Source organism: Octopus bimaculoides, chromosome 7, assembly GCF_001194135.2.
Source record: "Octopus bimaculoides isolate UCB-OBI-ISO-001 chromosome 7, ASM119413v2, whole genome shotgun sequence".
NCBI lineage: Eukaryota > Metazoa > Mollusca > Cephalopoda > Octopoda > Octopodidae > Octopus > Octopus bimaculoides.
The window spans coordinates 19166389-19194066 of NC_068987.1; the positions used below are offsets into that span (position 1 = coordinate 19166389).

At 36.9% G+C, this 27678-nt stretch overlaps 1 protein-coding gene across 7 annotated transcripts in view; it reads right to left on the minus strand.

Moving 5' to 3' along the window:
• The window catches only part of LOC106881367 (la-related protein 1), a 63872-nt gene extending 46203 nt beyond the window's left edge, over positions 1–17669 (minus strand). For 3 of the 7 annotated variants that reach the window (XM_014931727.2, XM_014931726.2, XM_014931725.2), the window contains exons 1-2: positions 15939–17669; positions 6116–6136 (exon numbers count right to left, since the gene is read on the minus strand). In XM_014931727.2, the coding sequence (XP_014787213.1) occupies positions 6116–6136; positions 15939–16386 (469 nt within the window). In that variant the 5' untranslated portion in view covers positions 16387–17669. Of the gene's footprint in view, positions 1–6115; positions 6137–11241; positions 11297–11355; positions 11381–11448; positions 11511–15938 lie in introns of those variants that run through there. The other 4 variants (XM_014931728.2, XM_014931731.2, XM_014931729.2 and 1 more) reach the window with 4 other exon arrangements.
• Positions 17670–27678: the final 10009 nt, after the last annotated feature.

Here is a 27678-nt window from a genome sequence, read left to right on the forward strand (position 1 = left end):
ATGTTCCTAGAGAAAGTACATAATCTTGTTTGCTTAATGTTTAAAAAAAAAAAAAATCTAAATACTTGATCCTCTTATAATTTATTCAACCACAAAATACATCTCACTATCATCATGACCCTCAAAACCATAGAAGCATCCAATCAGGAATAATTAGTGGGGGGGAGAAGCAAAAAACTACCAGACCATCACAGATATGGATGTATATATATATGTCATTTGCAAAGATTTTGTTGCTATAGGTTGCTGCTTCTATTCAAAATAATGATTTTCAACTCTGGCCCAATGCCACAGGTTTCATGTAGAGGGGATCACTCCCATAATCAATCAATCGATCAATATCCGACAGGCATTTTGACCACAAAAAAACAAAGTTGATACTGGCCTAATTTTTGGCTCAGAACACAAAGAACTGTAACTAAATGATTTCTATCTTAAGTACAATGGTACAAACGCAGAAGGATGGGATTAATTAAAGTGACCCCAGTACAAATCAATAATGCAAGGTACTTCATCTGACATTACTGCCATTCACAGGCCTTCTTATAATAGCAATGATTTTTTAGCATAAAAAAAAAGACCATGAATTATGGTGGAGCACATAATGACTAAATCAACCACAGTATACAACTGGTACATATTTTACCAAGTTCAGAAGGATCAAAAACAAAGACAACTCCAATTGTCTTTAAATCCAGAAATGTAACTTAATCCAGTGAGGCATTTTCTCCTACCGATTCTGCTGCTATAAAATATTTAAAAATCTAAATCAGTATAAAACTTCCAAATTCTATAAAAACTGTATAACTCCTTGGCAAATGGTTCAAACATTAACATTTTAGCATCTCTAACCCAAGTATTCATCATTGTTGCCAACAGCACATATCTGTGGTGTAATGCACTAACTATAAGCTTAGTTTATTTTATATCAAAGTTGGTGAGACTGAGCCAGTATGTTAGTATTAAGTCAATATCATAAACGGGGGTGGATGGAGTGAGTTATTTCGCATAGAAAATAAATACCGGTCTCAAGTTATTTAAATATTTTAAAACTACAAACTTTGTTTCCCCAGCATGTTCTAAAATGAGAACCTACACATGGTTGCATGATCTGCCAGTAACAGTAATCAAATCAATGTCAAATCGTATCCTACTATCTAATAAGGAATAAATTTGATAATATATTTCAAGATACAATATAGGGGGTAAAAACAGGTCCTATATTCCTACAATTAAGGTCTTGCCAGTATTAGAACTCAGAACTATTCTATTAAATGAACAGTCTCAATGCACTTGCTACATACGGCTAGTGGGTTAGGGCACTGAAGCCTGGCATTTGAATTTTAATAGAGCTAGGTTTTAACCCAAAACAAGGGTAATGCCCCCAAAGTCATTTAAGAGCAGGTGTAGGTGTGACTGAGAAGCTTGCTTCCTAACCATGTGGTTTCAGTTTCAGTCCCACTGTGTGGTACACCAGACAAGTGTCTCTTACTATAACCATGAGCTCGTAAAAGCCTTGTGAGTGGATTTAGTAGACAGAAACTGAAAGGAAGCTGTTGTGTGTAACATTGTCTTGACATCATGTGATAGTTGTAAACAAGCACTGCTGCCAGTGAAAAACATGTCTGACCATGGAAAAATGTTGGTTTCAAATTTTGACACAAGGCCAGCAATTTCAGAGAAAGGAGTTGAGTGAATGACATCAACCCAATGTGCAATTGGTACTTATTTTATCGACCCCGAAAGGATGAAAAGCAAAGACAACCCTGGCAAGATTTGAAACCATGGAGAAATACTATCTTGCTTGAAAACAGGCGAGGATTGGCAACAGGAAGGGAATTCAGCCATAGAAAATCGACCTAAACAAATTTCTCTCTGACCCATGGAAAAAGGATGTTGAATGATGATGAGGCAATTGAAAACACGTAAAACAAAGAAAACAAGTGTGAGGGTTATTAATAAAATTATTTCACGAAAATATCTTGTGAAAAATTCAGGTAACTAGACTGTTTTACAAGACAGCACAATGCTTCAAACTTTAGACATTTTATCACTTTTAACTTTATCACTTCATCAATTTATAACTACCAGTAATACTCTGATATCATGCTCACTGCTATTAGGAAGATTTTCTTATACGAAAATATAGTAGTTACTGTTATATTCCTACCACTTCCCATCATTCATTACAGGTAGATAGCAAGTAATGATTTTTTTTTACACATGAAACTAGACTTATGGAGGAGAGAGAGAGATTGAGATGTTAAAGACATCACCAACCTAAGTGAAGAATCAGTTCAAGAATTAGGACTCAAAAACTGGGTTGTGCCTATAGTTTGCTGGCAGCTTACTTCTGCACTAAGGTAAGTGGTTGCTACTAAGTTGTACAGCAATGAGTTGATGCTGTTTTACTTTTATTAGCAAATGAGTGACAACTGGTTTATAAACTGACAACCTCAACATATTTAATATACACCCTCCCACTACATTGGAGGTATCTGAAGGGAAAAAAACAAAACAAACTAACAGTAGTATGTGAATGACAAAATCATCGAGTGTTGCTCACTAACAATTAAGCTTACTGTTGTCAAATGAAGATGACTAATTAATTAGCTGCAATTCAGTGAAGTATCATAACACCATGGACACAAGCCATGGAGCAGGTAGGTAGAGTAAAGAATCAAACATCTACTACCTTTGTTGTTGAATGATAAAAATGTAACACTCAGCAAGTATTAAGCAGTTGCTGTATAACCCAAGGCCAGAAGTGAGCAGACCTATGATCAAAAGGATTGCTGTTGTGACTTGTCTTTTTCATAGACAGTTCAATTATGCCCACATGTTCCAATTTATTTTAAGAACAGTGTGTGATATGAGGGAGATTTGGCTGCTATTTCATGTCCATCGTGCAACCTTGTAGAAACTTCCTCACTGACTTGGGAAATGGTCATAAATGTGAAAACATCCCTCAAAAACAGAAGTTATGTCTTATCTTTTTTTTATTGTTCGTCACTGGACTGTGGCCATGCTGGGGCACTACCTCGAAGGGCTTGATTGATCAACAGTGCTTAATACTGGTACATATCCTATCTGCCTATTTTGGCAAACTGCTAAGTTACAGGGATGTAAACAAACCAGCACTGATTGTTAATCAGTGAGGAGGCACATACACACACACACTTCCAAAAAGTTTCGATCAACCAAATTGATTCGCAAAAATATTTGTCAGATTGATGAAAGGTGCCACACCCTAAGACCGAACTGAGAACCATGCAATTGTAAACTAAGCTCCTTAACCACACAACCATGCCTGTATGGAAAATTCATTTCTTATATATAATAAGAACAACATGTAAATTTACATTGCTGTTATATTTCTGGTTTGATCAGAAGAAATATTCAGATTTTCAAATGCAGTCTCAGAAAATATGGGAAAAGAAAATAGAAACAACAGCCATAATTTAGAGAGGAATTGGCAAAAAAACAAGAGGCTCAGCATGCAGGTGAAACTAAAATCAAAAGATGGTGCTGGAAATTCAAATTTTAAACACCACTGTTTAGTTTCTACATTATTTTCCAACTAACTATAAATACAGGTCAATTTTATTGACTTGCTTAAGAAAGTTTAATCTTTAAAACTGCAATATAGTTATCCTCTTCTAAAGTAAACAGATTCACCAGATGAGCCAATTGAAGGGACCCCATCAGCTATTCATAGCCCAATCACCTTCAAATTACACTCTACCATCTGAATAGAGGATACATTGGATATCTTAGTTCTAGATACTACTATGTTTGAACAAAGAGTGGTTTACAGCTGGTATGCATTTGATCACAAATCTCTTCAGATCAAAGCTAAACAACATTATTAGATATATCCGCAAATTTAGAACCCCTCATTCATGTTGTTTTTGAACAAAGAGCACAGCTTCATTATCTAAAGCCAGATAACTAATCTAAGCAGAACAATATTCTTACTAGCAATTTTAAGTCAACTGAAGTCATGACCATATGATCTGCATATGTATATAACAAATTACTAGATTGACCAATGTATTCATCTTTATACAAAACAGAGTGATGTGAAGGTTTGACTAGTATTTCTTAAAACAGATCAATACCATATAGAGAGGTCCTTTATGTGGATCATCTAAATCAATGTGGCGGTGGGGGGAATGATCTCTTTTCATTTGCAGGAGAACAGTTCTCTGAAAATGCCTGACAGATTATTAATGCCAAAGTGTGTGTGACAATTGTATTATTGTTATTTGAAAAATTTAACCACATACTAACAAAGAGAGATGTCCTCTATTACAAAGATAGCATTCAGATGTCATTTGACAGAGAATTAAGATACATAATGTAATCATTGAATAGAATCAGACATCCAAGTCGCAATATAAATAGCTTACAAAACAGCAGATTTTACAGAATAGGTTTGAAGGTAATGTTTCAATTATGATTCCTTTTAACAAAATTCCAAAACATGCCAAATGCAAAAATAAATAAAAACATGGCACCAGACCCAATTTTCACTACTTTAGTATATAAAAAAAAAAACATTATGGGAGACTTTGAAAAGAAACCTGGTTAGATTAATCATTGGATTATGAGATTCACTCCTGACAAAGTAACAAAACTGACCAGTCTGCTTTGTAAAACCTTTTTAAAAAATTTATTTTTATATTCGAGTTTATAGCATTAGAAATAAGTACCCAGCCACAAAAGATATTACAACGTTGGAAAACATGCTGGCACAAGTCAAGGGAGCCTAAGCTATTGCATATGAGAGGTAACAGCCTTGTTTCCCTCCATGTATACACTACCATCTTATAAAAGGAAGGATGCATTGAGTAATATAGTTACTGTACTTGAGAAGACATCAAACTAAGTAAAATCGCAGTCATCCATACAGGTTTGTCCTTCACAGGTGCTGGTATCATGTAAAATGCACATGTGCCAGTGCTGCATAAATGCATCCATGGGTGGCACATAAATGCCCCCAGCACACACTGTAATGTGGCTGGTGTTATGAAAGGCATCCATCCATAGAAACCATGCCACAACAGATAATTGGAATCTGGACAGCTCCCCAGCTGGTCAGTTCCCTATCAAACCATCCAACCAATGCCAACATACAAAACATGTTAAATGATGATTATAATGATTGGAAAGAGATAAGTTGCCTGATAGGTACAGGTGTGACTATGTGGTTGAAAAACCTGCTTCCTAACTACGTGGTCTTAGCTTCAATCCCAGTATAGCACCTTTGGTGTCTTTTACTATAGCCCTGGGTCAATCAAAGCCTTGTGAGTGAATTTGGTAGATGGAAACTGAAAGCCTATAGTGTCTGTCTGTGCTTGTCACATCTTATGACGATTGAAAATGAGCAACTCCAATATACAGGTAATGTTATTTGCTTCCAATTTCTCACGGAAACCATGTCTAGGCATGGGAAGCATTATTTTGCTTGGAAATAGGTGAAGGCTGGCAACAGAAAGAGCATCCAGAGTAGAAAATCTACCTCAACGAATCCCACCTAACCAGTGCAAGCATGGAAAAGTGAACATTAAATGGTGGTGGTTATGGTTGCAACACCTTTGATCAGGTCATCTCCAATTAAGACTGACCCAAAGCAACATAACGGACGCTATTTCAACACATCCATTATTTCAATACCAAGCAACAAATCATTAGAAGAAAATAAATTTCTTTCATTAAAAGAAATTGCATTTTCTTTAATATCAAATAAAATGCCTGACTGAGAAAAATACCAAAATAAGGAGTATCTGGAATCTACAACCTTCCAGCACCATTTTAACGCAAGAACCTTTATAAGTTATGTTGTAAACACTACTCCCTTCTTATGATAAAGTTATTTTACTAAACCCTCCAAATTCTTATTTCCAAAACAAATGAAAACATGAAAAGCAGGATGATCCTAAGTGGAACATCTTTGATCACAGGTCTGTTTAATCACAGCTGCCTCTAGGACTTGACAAAAGATTACCTAAAAAATTTAATCAGGAAATTAAAAAAAAAAAAAAAATAAAGTCATGAAACCAAACTTGGAACAACAAAAATACAGTAGAAGTAAAATGAAACTGAAGCATACCTTGAACTTTCGTCACAGTCTCTAAAAATAGATAGAAAAAGAGATTTTGTAAAATATAAACAAAATAAAGCAATAGTTCAATTTATACGTAAACAATGAAGCTAAAATCAACATTAAATTCTAGCTCCGTATTTGTTACTATTATAGTTTTCATGACTATGGTGTGTATGGACATCAAGTTTAAAGCTCAATGGTCATTGTTTTTACTTGCTTCTACCTGTTGACATAACTGAAACATTTTTAACTGAAATGGTTGGCATCAAGAAAGGGCACATAGAGATAATGAAAACACTGGTGATTACTATGATACAGAAGATTATACTTTGAGAGTCTTTTCAGAAACTAGACGGCTGAACTCTAAAACCTTGTTAGAAGCATTGTTATATTTCTAGGCATACAACTACTTGTCTTAAAAGAAAAATATTACTTTATACCTCCAAGTTGAGACTTATGTGTATACATGTTTACTGAAATCATACTAAACCAGCAAGTGCTTGTGAAATTAAATAGTTACAAGCATATAGAAAAGTATTTCAACTTCCTGTGAAATGCAAAACTACATTGCATTATTTCAAATTCACTAATGAGGAGGTACAACTACTATATTTAACTTATGGAAAGTTCTAAGTGGCCCTTTACCAAAAAAACCAGGTTAACAGGATCCGATCAAGTCACTCCTACTGCATTGTTCAAATGTTTTAAGTGCTGCTGAAAAAGAATGTTGTCATACACAAACCCCTAATGCAAACAACTCGCAAATGACAACCAGCTTTTTTAGAGGAAGCTTTTATTCAGTGACCTGATCTGGTAGAAATAGCTAAATCTCATTCAAACAACACCCTATTTTAGAGAAGACATTAAGATAAAATAGTCCTTAAAGACATGACAGTCACAACTGGAATCGCTTTCATCACAGTCCTGTTTATTAAGATTGACCTGGAGATAAAGGAAAAACAAAATTTAAATAACAAACAAGACATGAGAAGTGATGCTGAGGCTCCAGTTTGCGAAGAGTACCAAATATCAAGAGCTTACATATTGCACTTAATTCCCATTGCTCAAAATCCAATACCTAATTATTTAATTCAATGCTTCATTCATTAAATGTTAATCAGTACCATTATACTAGGTAAAGTGTTAATCCTGATGGGAATGGTACCTATAATCAGTTGAATCAACTTCATGCTACTTTTACCTATTTCAAAGACACTAGTGAGAAATCAATCTTACACAAGCTGACTAACTGAAAATATCCGACTAGACACCATGGAGTATCCAATTCCAGCTGATTCATCCACTCTTATTCTTTTACTCGTCTTAGCTATTGGACTGCAGCTTTGCTGGGATACGCCATTCAAAAGTCCAGTCAAAATAGACGCAACTCTTATTTTTAAGTCTACAGGTCTCTCTTTTTACTGAACCACTAAATCATGCAGTTGTAAAAAAGAAATTAAAAAAACAGCTATCACGAGTTGTCAAGCAGAGTGTGTGGAAACAAACCTAAATACACATATATTGTTGGTGTTAAAGTCAGCCAGTAGTAGAAATCATGCTAAAGTCGACACAGAAACACAACAGTCTTCTGACCTGACAGACCATTCAACCTATGCTAGTATAGCAGCCAGATGTTACAAAATGATAATGACACACACACACACACACAAATTCACTAGACCCAAAGGTCTAGGAGACACTCGACCAAAGTTTCAAACAGTGGGACTGAACCCAAAACCACATTGTAGTGAAAGTAAACGTCAAACAACTTTCATAGGCTCTCGGACCATAAAACCTCAACATTTCAATAGACATACAAAACATTTTTAACTGAGGCAGCGAGGGAAGTAATTCCCTACGTGTTCATTTCAGAAGAAAGTGGTTATCTTCCCTTTGCTAGATGTCCTTTATGACACTAATTTGTCAAATACTGAAGAACAGCGAATTACTTTGAACGAAGTAGATCAATATTTTTACGTTTCCATACCTTGAAACTACCATGAATTAATTGAACAATAAAAAATTTATGCATTCGTTAATCAAAGAACTTTTTAACAACTGCCACCCATATTTCTGGCTGATCAATTTAACTTCAATGACAAGGACTGTATTGGTTGGTTGGTTGATACCAAGGCTATATATAATCAATTGGTGAGAGCAGTGGCAAAGCCCTATTTCATCACCAGAGTAAAACTGACCCTTTCTACTCAAAGTAAAACTGACAGGGATGTCAGCATTTTTCATCAATTTAACGTCTACATTTCCATACTTGCGAGGGTCACATTGGGATTCATTCAAGCAGATTTTTCATAGTGGAATGCAATTCTTGTTGCCAACCTTCACCAGTTTCAAAGCAAAATGATGCTTGCTCCAAATCTGGACATGTTTTCATGAGAATGCAAGCAAGCACCACAGCATGAGGTCAAGACGAGACAGAAACAGCCACCACACACAGGCTTCTTTTTAGTTTCCGTCAGCTAAATTCATTCACAAGGTTTTTGATCAGTCTAGGGCTATAGTAGAGGACACTTGCACAAGGTACTGCACTATGGAATAGTCGTGAAGCTAACTTCTTTAGCAAGCAAACATACTGTCTGTATATTTATCGTATGTCACTCATAAAAAAAATCAGCCTCAAGATTTAACTAAAAACACAAAGCCATATATGTGTGTGTGTGTGTGTGTGTGTGTACACACACATGTGTATCATATATATTTAAAATGTATTAGGGTTACTGCTTTTACTAAAAGACCCTGCAAGACTGCAATGTTATGACTGAAAAAGTAAAATATATACACAAATATGCATATTACACACACACACAATCATGTGTGTGTGTGTGTGTGTGTGTCTGAAAAATTAATATAAACAGCAGTTTGCAATGTTTCATCAAAAGGGAGGATTATAATCGCCCCCCGAGTGTGACTAGGGTGTTAGAAACACCTACACCATTAGAAATAAGAGCTAAAATGCTCCGATGATGCAGTCAACGCACACAAATGAAACATACGCTAACAGGGACCGTAATCAACCGAAAAATGCCGATATACACACACACATTCAAATTAAAATATTTTTGCTAATTTTGTCTATTGTTTTTCTCCCAACACATTCGTTGCTCAGACAATGCCGAATAAAATTCAGAGATTACATTACAAACTAGCTATTGTAATGTCAAAGCTATTGGTTAAAGTATAAACAAAAGAACTGGTTATAGAAAGCAGTCCTGACTTACTAATTCACTTGAAATAAATTTAGTAACAGAAATGTATTATGTGAGGGGGGGGGGTAAAGGAAAGGCATCACTAAAGCTACAAAAAAAAAGAAAGAAAGAAACCAAACAAATTACAAGACGAAATTTAGGATGCTAATAATAATACTTAAATGCAATATATATCTGTTTTCTCTATTTTATAATAGTATTAATAAATTTAGGAGTCTATACTTAAAATATACCCATATTGTAAGAGTGTAGGTGTGTACTAACAATTGAAATGTCACTGCTAGAACAGTTATCTTTCACCTGCGGATATTTGTGTACGTGCTTGGGTACGTATGTGTTTATGTGTACACGCACCAAACTGAAATAGGAGGTTGGGGAAAATTTCCTAAGTACAATGTACAAGGTCAAATTCGTAAAGGAGAAAGAAGTGACTTTTTATTTTAAAGATATGTTTTTGAGTCCTAAGTCAACTCTGATCATGTTCCTCCCAGGTTTAAGATGCTGGCGTGAGAGATGAATTGACTGCTATTTCTAGTAGGTCGAGCGTCCATGAGAGGACTCTCGTCGACTCGAGTACATATTTTTGACCCAGATGGAATTTGTACTCAAGAGTTTTGAGAGGATCAAAACTAAAAACAACCACTGTACACACATATATGAATATATATGTACTTGTCCAACAGCTAAGTAGGTACTGGGATATCTTTTATCGTGCTCCAGTTCGTGTAGATCAAACATTTGGAGTACAAGAAAACAGCAGATGTTATCAAATGAAATACACTCACAGCAACAATCCCACACAGACAAGAATAAACAGGAAATTTTAGCATCTAGTCAGAGGTAAAGAGTGAACTCAAACGGTAAACAAAGTGAGATTTAGAGGAAGTACTCATTAGTCGAATCTATACGAAATGGTAAATGGTGAAGTGGTAAAAATTTACTGACGGAGACTTAGCGTGTTATGTCCACAACTGGAAAACAAATGTTTTTACTGGATAAAATTTCGAGACATAATCAATAGGTATATTATTATAAATGTTGCGTAAATCCAGTAGCAACATGACAGCGTTTATATTTCATACACACACAATATTAAATACATAATTTAATGACAGTTAAAATATTTGTATGTGTGTGTGTATATATACATATATATATGTACACATGCATACATACTTATTCATTCTCGTATATCTAAAAATCTTTCATGTTTATACTAAATTCTTACAAATGTTTCCGTTATCAAAATGACCTGATTAACCAGTGGAAGTGGGTGTTCCTGAAGAACAGTAGCCAAAATAAGAACGGATGTGAATAAAATCGGGAGCTATTATTTCTGCTAGCAAGAAAGGGATTACATATGATGCTTGTGTACGTGATGCGATGCTGCACAGAAGCGGAAAAAAGGTGCACTTAATGCACATGATGTGCGAAGGCTGACGAGAAGAGATGCGAGTCTGTTGCACGAGATGAGTAATGGTGTGTATTAACAATGACTGAGGAAAAGAAGAGCTTGAGACAAAAACTGTACAAGATCAAATGTAGCTGACAAGAGAACATTGCGATAATACGGACATGTGATGTGTATGGTGGATGGCTGTTGGGTGTAGAAGCGTTGAGCGATCCTAGCAGAAGGAACCTGCGGAAGAGGAAGGCTCAGAAAGGCAGAAACGGTGAATACTGATGTCAAAGAAGCTGAACGTAACAAAGGAGATGCCAAAGGACTTGAACGAATGGCGAGACGCTATGTTAGAAAACGACTAGTCTAAAAACATCATGCAAGCATGGAAAATAACAGACGTAAAAATGATTTTTTTTTGCGTATTAGAAAGGCGTGTACAGACAACACAGGTACAACAACAACAATGAACGTATGAAGCATTTAGAGTTTCCACATCTTATACTTACATACTACAATACACGACAATGAATATAATTTTAGGTCTTGGGCAATTAACAGCCTACCAGTACAAATCACATAACTATTTATACTAATAATACATGTAGAGTATAGGAGCTTACTAGCACGAATTGCTGCCACTGACTGACTGACATGTTAGAATTTTACACAAGCCCGTGTTCGGTTAGTAAAAAGCAAGAGGAGGACTAGATTACCAACTCCATTTAATCCTGAAAAGCTAGCCATAAGTGATACGATGCCACGATATTAAACAGCTGATTCAGTAATAGCGGATAGAGAAATGTGTACGGTGGAAATGGGACGCTACTCTTTAAATGAACATTGCACAAGCACACGCAAGTGTATGTACGCGCGCGCACACACACACACACATACATATACATACATACATATATATATATATATATATATATACGTACACACAGACACATCTACAGTTAGGAAGCATATCTAAAATAGTAGCCACTAGGAAATAAGTTTCACATATCTTTAATAAAAAAGAGAGAAAAAAAAACATGTAGCGACCTTCTTGCTTTTCAAGAAGGGTACTGACAACATATGTGGAAACTGTCCCAAAGGACCCACGAAACGCATTTTCGACAGCTTACGTATAACCCCCCCCCCTTTAACCCCCACCATTCCTGGAGAAAAAAAAATCGGTTAGTCAGCGAGGATTTAAGCAGTCCCTGGAGGACAAGGACAAAAATACGACCCTTGTCTATATTAAGATCGCACATTCAGCTCGATACTTGCGATCCAATCAGAAACAATTAAATAAAAGCTAATTACAATCACTGACTGTTTTATTAATTAGGAAAGAACTTTTTAGAAATTAGAATGCCCAAACGAATACATAAGACTGGGTTATTTTCTATACTCGTGTACTGTGATGCACACACACACACATACATATATATATATATATATATATATATATATACACACATATACACACACACATATATATATCCGCTGTAGAGAGTTTGTCTCCCTTGTCAGTCATTAAGATGATGCTGTCTGTGGTTATTGAGTTGCTTTGACTCTTATTTCTAGCAATGCTGGTACTACTTACTACCCTGTCACTTTAGTGACGCCTATAATTTTGCCTAAGCCATCCATCCATATATATATATATATATATGCACATACACAGAATGGGAAAAGCAGTTAAGTGGAAGTATTCAATACATAGAGTAATGAAGATGGCGGTGTGTGTGCGTGTAGTGAATTCTTACATCATAAGCAGAACCCTATACAAGTGATGATAGAAGTAAATACAACAGAGTGATGTCTCCTCAAATGGCATTACTGTCGTACGTAATCCAACTGGAAATCGAAATCACATCTTGTCTCATGACACCTTCTGAGACATACATTTACAACCGAGCACGTTTACATCCGCAAACAAACGAGTATCACATGGACTAACGAAACAGCCTTCATGACTCGACTTAGTTTACAAACAAGCAACCTAATTTCCTTGAATTCCCACTCTGACGTCTAGAAAAAAAAGGGACTCATTTAATGATCCAGTCTCAGATACGTGGTCACGGACTGGAACGCCTTTCTTTCACTACAGGTCGACTAAATTAGGACCTAAGTGGGACTAAACAAGATACACAATAATACCATATTTGGGTGTTGAGATAAAAAAAAAAGGTTGAAAATATCGAAAAGGGTAAATGTTAGAGTTCCGAATGTGAAAGAAAGCATTGTGTGCACGTGAGAGAAGAAATATGAGAAAAAAGATCGATTAGACTTTAATGCGATAAATTTGGTTATCAACCAGTTCTTACAGGAATCCGACCTTGCTTTTCACTCCCTACAAAAGGGGGGGGGGCGTGACAAAGTAGCTATCAGTTGTTTATAGCCAAGTGAACACTGATCGAACAGACTTGTGATCTAAGACATTTTTAGTTGTTATACCTAAAGTGCATTTCCACTTTTGACACGGTGGGAGTTTTGGCTGTTATTGCTCGCTGTCAGAACGACTGTGTAAGGGAGAGAGGTTTTCCTTTCGTTATACTGAAACACTAGAATCTATGAAAATTAATAATAGTTTGCGTCGGCAAATACCAAGCACAAAAGTTCACAAAGTGGAACACCAGTTTGTCATGAGAAGGAGAAGTCTGTCTCAAACAGGACCCCTTCATCGGACAGATGAATGTTTACATTAGGTGGTTGTTGAGGCCCAGGTCAGTAGCGATTGAGCACATTTACATTCATGTCGCGATTACCCCTTTGTATACACCGTGGACAAATACTATATTCTCCGATGTGTCCTTCTTTAAGACGATAAGAATGTAAATTGAAGACTATTCAGCTGCTATGTCTAGCAGGTCAAGCGACTAGTTGAAGGCTCCCTCGTGACTCGCCCTGCATTAGGTACTTTGAAATATAAACAGGCATCTTCTTACTGCCTCCTCCGTCCTAAATGAAAATGCATGCCTCTTCAAAATGTTGAGACGGTGTTTAGGACGAAATGGAGTACTGTCACGTGACACGACCGCCATATTGCCGACAAGAAATCGAGAAAAAGATAAATAAAAAAAAATGGCCGCTGCTTCGTTGAAAAAGGAACGAGATGGGTGGTTTCCTTTCGAATGTTTACTAGGGAAGAAAAATTCGACAGTAAATTCAAAGTCAAAATCCTGAGCAGGGACATGGCTAAAAGACTTAGACTAATAGCGAGATTGAAAATGTTAATCTCGGAACTGAAAGGCTCTATATCACATATATGGACTGATTATTATATAAGAAACTCGAGTAGTATTTATATAGATTAATCTGGTGTATATTTGTGCTGTTCACAAGTTTGCGTTATGTTATGGGAAGACAAGACTTGTTCTGGGACTGTATCGCTTTCCCATCCATCACAGAGAAAATATCTAAAGTTCTGTGATTGTGTCTTAACGAAACCAAGAGTAAAATACTAAATGCATGTATGTAAATGGGTGCATACATACGTGGGAATTTTGAAGTTTTAAGAAATACTTTTAATCGATCTATAAACGTGAAAAAATGCCAATGAAATAAATGAAATATAATTCATACTAAATAAATCTAGTCTTTAGATGGAAAATTGTTAAAGCGCTATATTAATGAACGAAACCAAAATGCTTCAACAAATTTATCGAGATAGACAGCATGAGAATTTATAAATCTATCTAAATAAAATAATTTTGATAACATGATTTATAGTGAAGAAATGTATTCTGTAACTTGAGTTATGTCTCATGAGCTACTTTCTCAAGGCATAAAGAAAAATAGTGCTGATAACTAAGTTTCTTATTCAAACTAGCCGATCGGGGAGCAAAATCAATCCCTTGAGAGCATTCTACAATATCAAATCATCCTTTTTTCTATGGTAGAGAGGCTAAAATAATCGATTAAGATCGATGTACCAGTGAAATCAGCATGGTTGAGAGACGAACCTCCCAAAATGTGAGAACACGTGGTATTCAAAATGGACGTTCAGGAGGCGGAGAACGTGGAGTCATGGAAAGCTACACTAAGAAAAGCTAATATCTTAGTGACGAAGAACAACAGTAAACACAACCACCCCACTGAGTACATACACACGTATATATAATAATTACAAATACAATAAATACACACATATATAAAGGTATCGAACACAACGTGTCTAGTAGATTTATTCAGCTACAAGTTAGCATACGGTTGTCTTTTGGACCCAGGTCAAACTTGACCGAGAGACCTCTGATCAAAGACATTCTTTCATCCATGACAAACATTTTCCCCCCACAGATACAGTGTGCATATCTACATTCTCAAGCGTGTGGCTTTTTTAATAGAGTAGCATATGATTTTAAACAGATTCGGTTGATATTTCTAGCAGGGCAAGCGAACACGTAGAGACAGGCTCCTGCTTGGCTCGAGTTACCTACCATACGCTAAATAACTTTTGTTGCATGTACAATATATATATATATATGTGTGTGTATATATATATATATATATATATATATATATATATTACACGAACATATGCTCTATATAGGACAGTAGCAACTTATTCTCAATAAATTTTTAAGGATTAGAAAATGAAACTCAATATCATTAAACTATGTAGAATAGCATCAAAAGAATTGAACAGGGTTTTTCTTCGAATACCATTAATAGATAGCAATGGGACTGGATGGATATAATAACCTCAGAGCAAGAAAAAAAATCTAAAGTTCAAAGATCAAGTATGTCTAAATCTGAAATGTAAAATCAAAAAATAAAAACACGTTTAAAAAACAAGACGTTATATTCTTTACATTCGTACAGCATACATAATGCTGTGTGTGTATGTATAAATATATATATATATCGGTGAATGTGTGTACATACACACACACAATCTTGTAATTCCACGAATCGAGAGCTATTAATAGACAAAATATGAATACAAAACTAATGTAATTAAGTGGATCAAAGCAACTTTAATTATAAATTGTTAATAAATGTAATTTAAATACGTATAAAACAAAGTACACTATCGCAAGTGCGTGGGTACATGGAGATATACGAGGTGCAAGATACAAGTGAAACATATGGACACATGTGGTCGACATGACCACATCTAGTTAAATCTATACCCTCCTCTTCATGCAAGGATGATACCCCATACCAAACCAGATTTTTTTTTAAAAAACCACGATTATTGATTTACACTTACCGATCGGTGTAGGATTAGCTTGTTTGCTGTTTCCAGTTTTACCCTTATTCCATGGATTGTGCTTTGGCAGGGGAGCTTCGACATATGTTTTGTTGTCGAATTTCTTCACTTCGACACGTGTTTGCGTGTTTGAACCCTTACTGGAATCTGACTTGGAGTTCCTCTTCCCATCGTCAGCTGTCGAGGTATTATTATTATTATTATGGCTACTATTAGTAGTAGCAGAGTGTCCGTTGGGGCCGGAAGAGGCTACTGCGGTCGGAGAGGACATAGCTGTGGCATGGGTATTGGAACTAGTCGTGGGACTGGCGTTGGTTTCGCTCTTTGACTTTCTCTGGTTCTCGGCGACTGTTTTATTTCGATGAGTGCTGCTACAGTCCGGAGAGGAGACGAGGTGTGTTGTTGACGATGAGGTGCCCGTCGACTGTGATGAGACCTTTGTCGCCATATTGAACGGTTTCTCGAGAAAAGACTGATCAAAGCAAGATATGTCTTTTGTGTCTCCTCGAACGTGCTCCAGGTTAACTAGAAGTCCTTGTCAGACTGCTGGTAGTTAAAGCACATAGAAAATACCATACATAGATGATGGTGCAAGTTTTATTTTTGCTCTTAGATCTAGTAATGACGACAATTATAATGATTATTATTATTATTATTATATAAACAATATAAAAAGCGCTTTTTAACTTCAGCAAGAATTGTAAAAAGGAAACAAAGTTTAATAAAAAGAAATTAATACGATCTCAAATGTATCTTATTTAGGTTCATTCACACCAAAAATTTCAAAAACATTTGAATAATCGTAAGAGAGGAATAATAAATCTTGCTTAAGCAGCAACAAAAATTTGTGATTCAAAGCTTGTATTTCTTTTTTCTTTTCTCTTTCTTTGCAAAATTAAGAAGAGATTAAAACGAAAAATAATCAGAATATTAATAACAATAATAATAATAGTAATCCTGGTTTTGAGGAATTTCCAATTAATAAACGGAATTAGCTGCTTCTGGAGGGGGTTATATATGCAGAGCTTTCTTTTTTTGGCTTAATTTTATAATAGCATTCCGTGTTTTATCCTTCACCAATATATTTTTTTTTAAATTGTCCTTTTTTTTGTACTATATAGATGTACTTTATGTAATGTATATAATATACACACACACAAACGAGCACTAATGCTTTATATGTATATATAGTTTTCTATAGCTAAATATATGCCCTGTATGTATGTATGTATATGAGTGTGTGTAATTAAGTATATATATATATATACACACACAAATGTCTCTTATAGCAGAGTTTTTTTCATCAAAATATTTAAAAGGGATCCTTTCTTTTTTTCCTTGCTTGTTATCGTTTTTATCTCCTGAAATAACTGAGGCAGACAGACAGAAAAAAAAAATGTCTTTTTTTTTTTTTTCTCTTCTTCAAATTTTTTCCCCCAAAGATGTGTCTTGTGGGTAGACACACAAATTGCTGCGGGTAAAGTCCGTTGTTGTTGTAATCAGTCAGTTAAGTAAAAGTAAAATCCCAGTAGCGAAAAAAAAAAAAAATTTTTCAGTTTTCAAGCTTGCACAGCTCTCACACCCGCTCAGCCCACAAACAGCTTAAATGCTGCCGTCTCTCCTACAAGTGGACTCCCTGCAAAAGCACATGTCGCCATTACACGAGAGAAGGAGAATCGCGCATGCGTACCGAACAACAGTGGCGGGGGTGTTTGACTGTCTGTGTGGACGGAAGCGGTGGTGGGAGGGGGACGGCGACGGTGGACGGGAACGGTGTCACGTGACTGACCAGTACAGTAGCCATTGGTGCAGGAGAAAGAGAGAGAGAAACAGATAAAAGGTGAATAGAAAGAGAGAGAAACAGATGAAAGGTGAATAGAAAGACAGAGAGAGAGAGAGAGAAAGAAACAGATGAACGGTGAATAGAAAGACAGAGAGAGAAACAGATGAAAGGGGAATAGAAAGAGAGAGAAACAGATGAAAGGGGAATAGAAAGAGAGAGAGAGAAACAGATGAAAGGTGAATAGAAAGAGGTTTAAAGATGCATAGAAAGGCAGAGAGCGAGGGAAAAGAAGAGGAAATTTAAGGAATTAGAAAAAGAAACTCGAAGATATTAGGTAAATCGATGAAAAAAAAATGTAGTAGGGAGAGGTGTAAACGCAGAAAACGTCTATAGTGTGATAGAGAGGGACGTAAACATAGATTGTGAACAACTGAGAGAGGAATTGCTAGAAAGAAGCAAAGTAACCAGAGAGAAAAGGATTTCGTAAAAACACTAGTAATGAAAGGGAACGAAACAAAGTGAGAGAGAGAGAGCGACAAAGCGAGCGAGAAGGAGGAGGAGGAGGAAATTAATGAAAGAATCGTTAGTGAGGAAGAAATGCAAAGAAGGGAAAAGACAGACACTGAAGAGGAGTACATTTCGAGGAACGACGGACAGACGCCAAATGTGACAGGATTGGAAATAGGACAAATATATATTTAATAGATAGATAGATAGAGAGAGAGAAACAGGACGGTAGAGAAGGTCTCTGTGGATCCTAAAACAAAAGAAAAGCAGTTGTACCAGAATACGAAGATAAGAAAATTAAATGAGAAGTCAGATGAAGCAATAGAAAAAAAAAACAAAACAAAACAATAAGGAATTAGAGGGGGACATGTTTGTGTGTGTGTGTGAAATAGCGAGCTATATACATAGCTAGTTAGAAGAGAAAAAGGAAGACTTAGTGTGAAAGAATTAGTTGTTTTGTGGCTGTTGTTAATTTCTTAAGCACTGTTTGACTACCATAAGTTAATAGTAGAGGAATAAGAAGTGTGAAAATTTACCGTGTAGCACGTATATGGTTTGTTTCTTTTACTTATAATTGCATCATTTGCTTGGATGTGTAGGGAGAGGTCGGACAGTTTCTAGTTTGGGCGAAAGCTAATAGCTGCTTATCAATTAACAATTTAATATAATGGTATACATATATAGAAGCGTAATTGCAGGCATCTCGTTAGATCTCCGCACAATACACTTAATTAAATATGCATCAGTTCACCTATCAGCGGGGAATGCTATCTACGGTGTACTGGTGTCCTATCCAGGGTGCGTAGAGGGGATCAGCTCGTATCCACTTACAAAATACAGAGCTAGGTAACAGCTTTATGAGTTCATGGAGATATTTATCATTTCATTTGATTTTAGTCTCAAAATTTATCTTGTACGAGGAAGAGAAACTGGCATGTGTTTTATTGACCTCAGTGAAAGGACATGAAATGCAAATTTGACTCTTTCCAGTTGAACTTGAATTCTGAAATGTGCAAAAGATGAACAGGAGATCGTGTACTCGCTTTTATCTTTTATAAGACTCAATTTGACTCTTTTTGATGAACTGCTAAGTTATGGTGACAAACAAACCAAAACCAGTCGTCAAGCAGTGGGGCAACAGACACAAAGATGCATACATATATACGTATATGTGACAGATTTCTTTCCATTATCGTCTACCAAATCTCACAAAGCTTTGGTTGGTCTGAGGCTATAGTGGAAGGCATTTGTCCAAGGTGCCATGTTGTGGGATTAAATCTCAAACAATGTAGTTGGGAAACAAACTGCTTACAACACACTCATAGGATTCTCATCTTTTTACAATTCTAGATCACTGAAAAGATTGCTCGATATGTCCCAGCCATTCTTCACCAGTCCTTTTAAGTGCCAGCATGAATTTGGAAGCTGGCAATAGATTTTACTTTACATATGTTGTTGTTGACACTCCATCGCTTACGACGTCGAGGGTTCTAGTTGATCCGATCAATGGAACAGCCTGCTCGTGAAATTAACGTGCAAGTGGCTGAGCACTCCACAGACACGTGTACCCTTAACGTAGTTCTCGGTGATATTCAGCGTGACCCTTTGAATTACAGGTACAACAGAAACAGGAAGAAAGAATAAGAGAAAGTTGTGGTGAAAGAGTACAGCAGGGTTCACCACCATCCCCTGCCGGAGCCTCGTGGAGCTTTAGGTGTTTTCGCTCAATAAACACTCACAACGCCCAGTCTGGGAATCGAAATCGCGATCCTATGACCGCGAGTCCGCTGCCCTAACCACTGGGCCATTGCGCCTCCACACTTTACATATAAATTTTACAGGAAAGAAACTCATAAGGATTTTGTGTTGTCTATTTATAGAAAGTAATACTAGAAATCCAATCTCATTTCCCATCCCTTGTAAACTTTGGTTCCCATAGCTCTTTCTCTATCAAGAACTAGATTAATGTTTCTAACTGCTTTGGAGCCTAAAACACTACCCTGTTCTTCATAGATTTCAGGCCAATGGTTTTTGAAACATTTCTTACCTATGAATCCCTTTGATTCCTATTATACTCAGATGGACCCCCATAGCCATTCAGTGTTTAAAAAGTCCTACTTTATTTCTAATATTAAATATCATTAGGAATTATATAAAAAAATATTGTTAGAATATTACTTCCTGTTTCTGTTGTGCCTGTAATTCAAAGGGTCAGCCTTGTCACATTCTGTGTCACACTGAATCTCCCCAAGAACTATGTTAAGGGTACACGTGTCTGTGGAGTGCTCAGCCACTTGCACGTTAATTTCACGAGCAGGCTGTTCCGTTGATCGGATCAACTGGAACCCTCAACGTCGTAAACGACAGAGTGCCAACACACACACATAACAGAGAGTGAAGGCATGTGGCTTAGCGGTTAGGGTATTCAGCTCACAGTCGTAAAGTTGTGAGTTCAATTCCTGGTAGTGTGTTGTATCTTTGAGGAAGTCACTTTATTTCTTGTTGCTCTAGTCCACTCAGCTGGCAAAATTGAGTAGTACCTGTATTTCAAAGGGTGAGCCTTGTCACATTCTGTGTCACTCTGAATCTCCTCGAGAACTACATTAAGGGTACATGTGTCTGTGGAGTGCTCAGCCACTTACATGTTAATTTCACGAGCAGACTGTTCTGTTGATGGGATCAATTGGAACCCTCATCATCATAACCGATGGAGTGTCAGTTAGTTAGTACATATGACAATAATCTGAATGCTAAAGAGTTAATGGTTTTTGGTAAAGAAGAACAAGCTCTGCCTTGATGTTTGCAGTCCATTGGAAACTAGTGATGTCGATGTGGTTGAGGTTTAGCTTTAAGAGCTGCAAAATATTGGTAAGAATGGAATTTTACTAGGTTGGAACAAGGAAAAAGGATCAGACAAAATTGTGGGAAGAAAATTTTAGGAGGTAAGACTATCAGTCTAATATAACTCTGTGAGCACTCTAATTTTTTCACAGTGAACATACCAGCCACCATGAAAGAGCACCCTTGAAAGAACTATATGGGTTGGCTGATTAACAACCATCTGGTTCCGTGGTACCTTTAGGAAAGCTCAATCTGTTGCAAGCATTTGAACCAGACACCCTCTGGTTCTTTCCCTTCCACTTTTTTCTGCAGGCATTAAATCACATTTGTTCAGACTTGGCACCAGTTTAGTAGGGTCTGTAAATATCATGAAAATTACTTCTGCTCTGATTCACTTATAGCCAATTTTTTTTTTCCTGATTGATAGGATTGAGGTGATTGATATTCAACTTGAACTTCTGCAAATCAATTCTTGTGGATAAAAGATAGACAGGAAGGGCATTCCAAAGGAGTGGAAGAAGGGGAAGGATAAGAAAAAGTGGGAAGTGAGGGGCTTGCAATGGGCAATACAGAACATATGACAAAGAAATGTTGGGTGATCTTGAGTGAAGATGGAATGCAACTGTTTAGCTCTGAGGAGTGAAGGTCATTATAATGTGGTAGAAGAAGTAGAATGAAGCGACGAGATGTCTGTGGGCAATGGACTGTGGAGTATATTGGTGTGTGAGTCTCTTACCAATTATCAGAATGGCATTCTTTTGGTTGTGGTGAAAGATGTTTTCACATGTAACAGCAGCGTTGTCCCAGATATGGGAGATATATTTCATTGATATATTGATTGAACAATGCTACATTGATTTTATCTTATTTCTGTAGTGATTTTGATTGATTAAGCACTAATTACATTTTCAATAATAGTTGAGTTGGCTAAGTCAGTAGGGTACTCAGCAACAAGAGATCAGCGGTTCATTTAACTTTAAAATAACCTCAGCTCACCTAGCGGTCTATGTATTTACTAATTCATTATTCATACTGTTTAGTACTCTTGCAATTATACTTTGGCTGTCAATTCATTTACCATTATGTAAATGAATTGTGCCTAAGCACATGTTTATATTTTAATAAGTAAAATGGTTTACTGGTATTTTATCATATTTGGAGACAGATGTGAGCAAGCCTATTAAGCTGTAAAGGCAATAAAACCAGTTGGTTTTAACCCCATCTCAAGCTGCCAAAAAAGGCCCTCATTGTCCTTTTTTATGGTAGAACTAATTTTTTTTTTTCTATAGTTTCAGCTGAAAGCTGCGGCCATGCTGATGCACAGCCGTTTTGCTACACTTTTATTACTGAGAGCCTCCTCCAATATGTGGCACTTGGTGAAGAATGGAGTTTGATTTAGCTACCCTCATTTGCACCTCTTGCCGTGAGGTAGGTTCATCTGGGACTCTCGACAGGAAGAGGTCCAGCTTTGATTTAAAAACCTCTACATCTACTTGAGTATTACTAGTAAGTACTAGTTACACACTGAGGTCAATGTAATCAACTGGTCCCCTCCCCCAAAATTTCAGACCTTGTGCCTATAGTAGAAAGAATTACTACTACTACTACTACTGCTACTACAATAACAACAATAATAATAATTGTGTCTTTATTACTCACAAAGACCCATATATACAATATAAAATGTGTCACATAAAAGAAGTTACAAAACATGTAGAGTATTAAAAAGCTGTGGGCCCCTGAAACCCAAACTGTTGCAGTAACTGGTACATATAAATAGAAGTTTTCCTAGCCATTTGGTTTGGGGTTCAGTCCCACTGCATGGCACTTAGGGCAAGTGTCTTCTACTAAATGCTAGGGTTGATCAAAGTAAGAGGATTTGGTAGATGGAAACTGAAAAAAACCTGTCATATGTATAAATATATGCATATATGTGTGTTGTGTGTCTCCTCTTACAAGTGATGTCCTTTATTTCTGATCTGCAAAACCATGTCTGGCCATTGAGAAATAGTACCTTGCTTGGAAACAGATGAGGGTTGGCAACAGGAAGGGCGTCTAGCAACAGAAAATCAACACAAGGAATTTTGTCAGACCCATGCAAGTGTTGAAAAGTAGATGCTAAAACAACAGGGATAATGTTGTTGATGATGATGATGATGATGAATACAATGACGGCAACTCTAAACTCTTGCTTTTTTTTTGTTTGTTTGTTTGTTTTTCTAGCATGAAGTGAATCCAGTTATTGCTTTTGGTCCCAATTTGGAGTCATTTCACCATGCTTGACCTTCTAATGTAGGTTTGAGAAAATCTTAAACATCCCAATTTTGCTCTTCTCCTTTTCTCTCAATCCTGATGTGTCTGTTGCCTTCCCTATAACACTTGTGTATAGGCGTAGGAGTGGGTGTGTGGTAAGTAGCTTGCTTGCGAACCACATGGTTCTGGGTTCAGTCCCACTGTGTGGCACTTTGGGCAAGTGTGTCTTCTACTATAGCACTGGGCCGACCAATGCCTTGTGAGTGGATTTGGTAGACGGAAACTGAAAGAAGCCTGTCGTATATATGTATATATATATATATATATATATATATGTGTGTGTGTGTGTTTCTGTGTTTGTCCCCTCAACATCGCTTCACAACCGATGCTGGTGTGTTTACGTCCCTGTAACTTAGCAGTTCGGCAAAAGAGACCAATAGAATAAGTACTAGGTTTACAAAGAATAAGTCTTGGGGTCGATGTGCTTGACTAAAGGCGATGCTCCAGCATGGCCACAGTCAAATGACTGAAACAAGTAAAAGAGTACATCCTAACTTTATGAAAGGAATAAAAATAAAAATAAAAATTTTCAAGGGATAAACTGATGCAGTTTACTGTTAATTCTTGTAACAGTCTCAGAGAGTTGAAATGAGTATGTGAATGCCAGAAGCACTAGACCAGATGTTACAAAACATCTATTTTAGCTCAGTTGTCTGTTTGTCATTGCTATCTCTACAACATTGTACAGTATCTAACTACCATAGTGTTAGCTACAAAACTTTGCTATTGTTGTCCCTACAACAGTTACTGACATTACTCCTTTTACATTCAGAGTTGAAGTCCCACTGAGGTCAAATTTTACCTTCCATCTTTCTAGGATTCATTGAATAATTCAGCAGTAAATCCTGCGTTTTGTGTTAATCAGATATACACTCACTCAAGATTTGTGACATTGTGCCAATGACATAAATCAATATTATGATGATTACTATAACTATAACTAATACTTACTGTTTCTAGTTCACTCCAACCACTATCACAACAACCAATGCAACCCCTACCATCTTTATCATCACCATCATCATCACCATCGCCATCACCACCACCACTATCGCCACAGAAGCAAAAGCAATAGTGCACAGATCTGAAAAAGACAAAGGTGCATCTGGTGGCATGAGAAAAAACTCACATGAACTAACTAAAAATAAAAAAATAAATAGTAATAATAATAATATTATTACTATAATAATAATAATAATTATTATTATTATTATTATTATTATTATTATTATTATTATTAAGGTAGTGAGCTGGCAGAATCGTTAGCACGCCGAGCAAAATGCTTAGTTGTAGTGCATCTGTCTTCACGTTCTGAGTTCAAATGCTGCCAGGGTCGACTTTGCCTTTCATCCTTTTGGGGGTCGATAAACTAAGTACTAGTTACACACTGAGGTCAATGTAATTGACTAGTCTCCTCCCACAAAACTTCAGACCTTGTGCCGGTAGTAGAAAGAATTACTACTACTATAATAACAACAATAATAATAATTGTGTCTTTATTATTCACAAAGACCCATATATACAATATAAAATGTGTCACATAAAAGAAGTTACAAAACATGTAGGGATATGAATGTGTGTGCACACACACACATGCATAACGAGTACAATTTTTTTTTTCTACTCTTTCATGCTATGCATCAGAAAATTTGTGATGTCAGCAACACCAAACATCTGCAGGCATTCAATGATCCAAGGATGAAGCATCATATCATATGCCTTCTTAAAGTCAATCCATGCCATAGACATGATTCTATGATGTTTTTTACAATGCTTCAAAACTATTTTATTGATGACCAGGTGATCCTTGGTACCCTGAGAACTCTTCCTACATCCTTTTTGTTCTCTTGGTAGTATTTCTTCCTGTGCCACGGAAGTGTATGTCTTTGCCACACATATTTCAGTGAGTATCTTCCAGATTATGTTGAAGTAGTCAGATATAGTGCGTCCATCCTCAAATGGACTAAGGAGGAAATATCAACGCTGGATAGAAGGACAAGAAAGTTGGTGATGCTGCATGGGGTGCTACACCCAAAAGCAAATGTAAACAGATTGTATGCGAAAAGAAAGAATGGTGGCAGAGGACTAATTAGTATAGACCATTGTCTAAGGAGTGAAAGGAGAACACTTGCTGAGTATTTGATAAATAGTGGTGAAGACCTGCTGCAATATGCTGTGATGATATGGGTGTAAATACAGATTAAATGATGAGCAAGGAAGAGTTTAACCAAAGAGCTGAGGAGAAGGGAAAAGAAGACCTTCTTGAAACAAGAATGCATGGACAGTTTGAAAGGAATATACAGGATGGTAAGGATAATACAGCATCATGGGCATGGCTTGAGTGAAGTGATTTGAAGCCTACCACTGAAAGCCTGATTACTGTTGCACAAGACCAGGCTCTTGCTACTAATTCAGTGAAGTATAACATCTATAAAATCTTTGATACCTAGAAATGCAGACTCTGTGGAAAGAGTATGGAAAATGTGACTCACTTGGTAAGTGGATGTGAGAGCCTTGCACAAAAAGAATACAAGCACTGTCATGATAAAGTGTGTGTGTCTTCATTGGCTCTTATGCCATAAATATCAATATGAAGTAGCAGAGAACTGGTATGAGCATGTACTAAGTAAAGTTATGCAGGAGGATGGAAAAGTAACGATACTCTGGGACTATGATTTTCAGACGGATCGTGTAATCGAACACCATCGACCGGATATTGCCATGTAGAATAAGAGAGACAAATACTGTCAGATCATTGATGTAGCCATGCCAAATGACATGAATGTTGTGAATAAAGAAGTTGAAAAAACCACCAAGTACTCCGAATTGAAAGTGGAAATGGCAAGACTGAATGGAATGTGAGAGGGTAATGTAAAAGTGATACCAGTGGTGATTGGAGCATTGGGCTCAATCCCATTGAAACTTCAAAACTTCTTAAGGCAACTGAAAATCCCATGCAAGATTGATGTCTTGCAAAAAGCAGCCTTACTGGGCTCAGCACACATCTTAAGGAAAGTATTATTTGTCTTAGGTCCTTGTTGTGACTTGACAGATGACTAAAGACTCCAGTGCATATTTACCTACACTGTGTTATGAAGGAATAATAATAATAATAACAACAACATTAATACTATTAATAATGATTTCTTTTATTTGGCATGGGTTGGATGGTTTGACTGAGAACTGGCAAGCCAGGAGGCTGCGCCAGCCTCCAATTTGATTTAGCAAGGTTTCTACAGCTGAAAGCCCGTCCTAATGCCAACCACTCCAAGAGTGTAGTGGTTGCTTTTGTGTGCCACCAACACGGGAGCCAGTCTGACAGCACTGGCATGGGCCATGCTCAAATGCCACATTTTTACATGCCACCGGCACGGGTTCCAGTCATGTAGCACTGGCATCGGTCATGCTTGAATGGTTCATTTTATGAGCCACAGGCACAGGTGCCAGTCAGGTGGCACTGGCATTGACCATGCTCAAATGGTGCTTCTTACGTGCCACCAGAATAGGTGCTAGTTATGCAGCAGTGGCATTGGCCATGTGTGCATATATCATCATCATCATCGTTTAACGTCCGCTTTCCATGCTAGCATGGGTTGGACGATTTGACTGAGGACTGGTGAAACCGGATGGCAACACCAGGCTCCAATCTAAATTTGGCAGAGTTTCTACAGCTGGATGCCCTTCCTAACGCCAATATATATATATGTATACAGATGTGTGCATTTGTGAGTGTGTGTGTGTGTGTGTGTGTTTTACTGTCTCCTTGCCTTGACACCACATAACACATAAGTAAATATCACTGACATGCAAGCTGTGTCCTTTATTTCTAGGTAAAACAATGTGCATCCATATAATGTTACTTTCTTCACCATGGTGTTGGACAAGAATGAAAAACTCAAATTAATCTTATTAAAATGGGCAATTTGTCTGCCTCCTTTAAATACCAACAGCCCCTTACTCCCCTTGAGTAACAATCACTCTTGGTCACTCTTCCAAGTTTGGATTTTATACTTCGGCATATTAGCACACTGTGGAATGAGACACTACATAAAATGCTCAAAGTCCTGAGTTTCTATATTCTTTTACTCTTTTACTTGTTTTAGTCATTTGACTGTGGCCATGCTGGAGCACCCCCTTTAGTCTTTGTAAGCCTAGTACTTATTCTATCGGTGTCTTTTGCCGAACTGCTAAGTGACGAGGACATAAACACACCAGCATCGGTTGTCAAGCGATGCTAGGGGACAAACACAGACACACAAACACACACACACACACATATATATATATATATATATA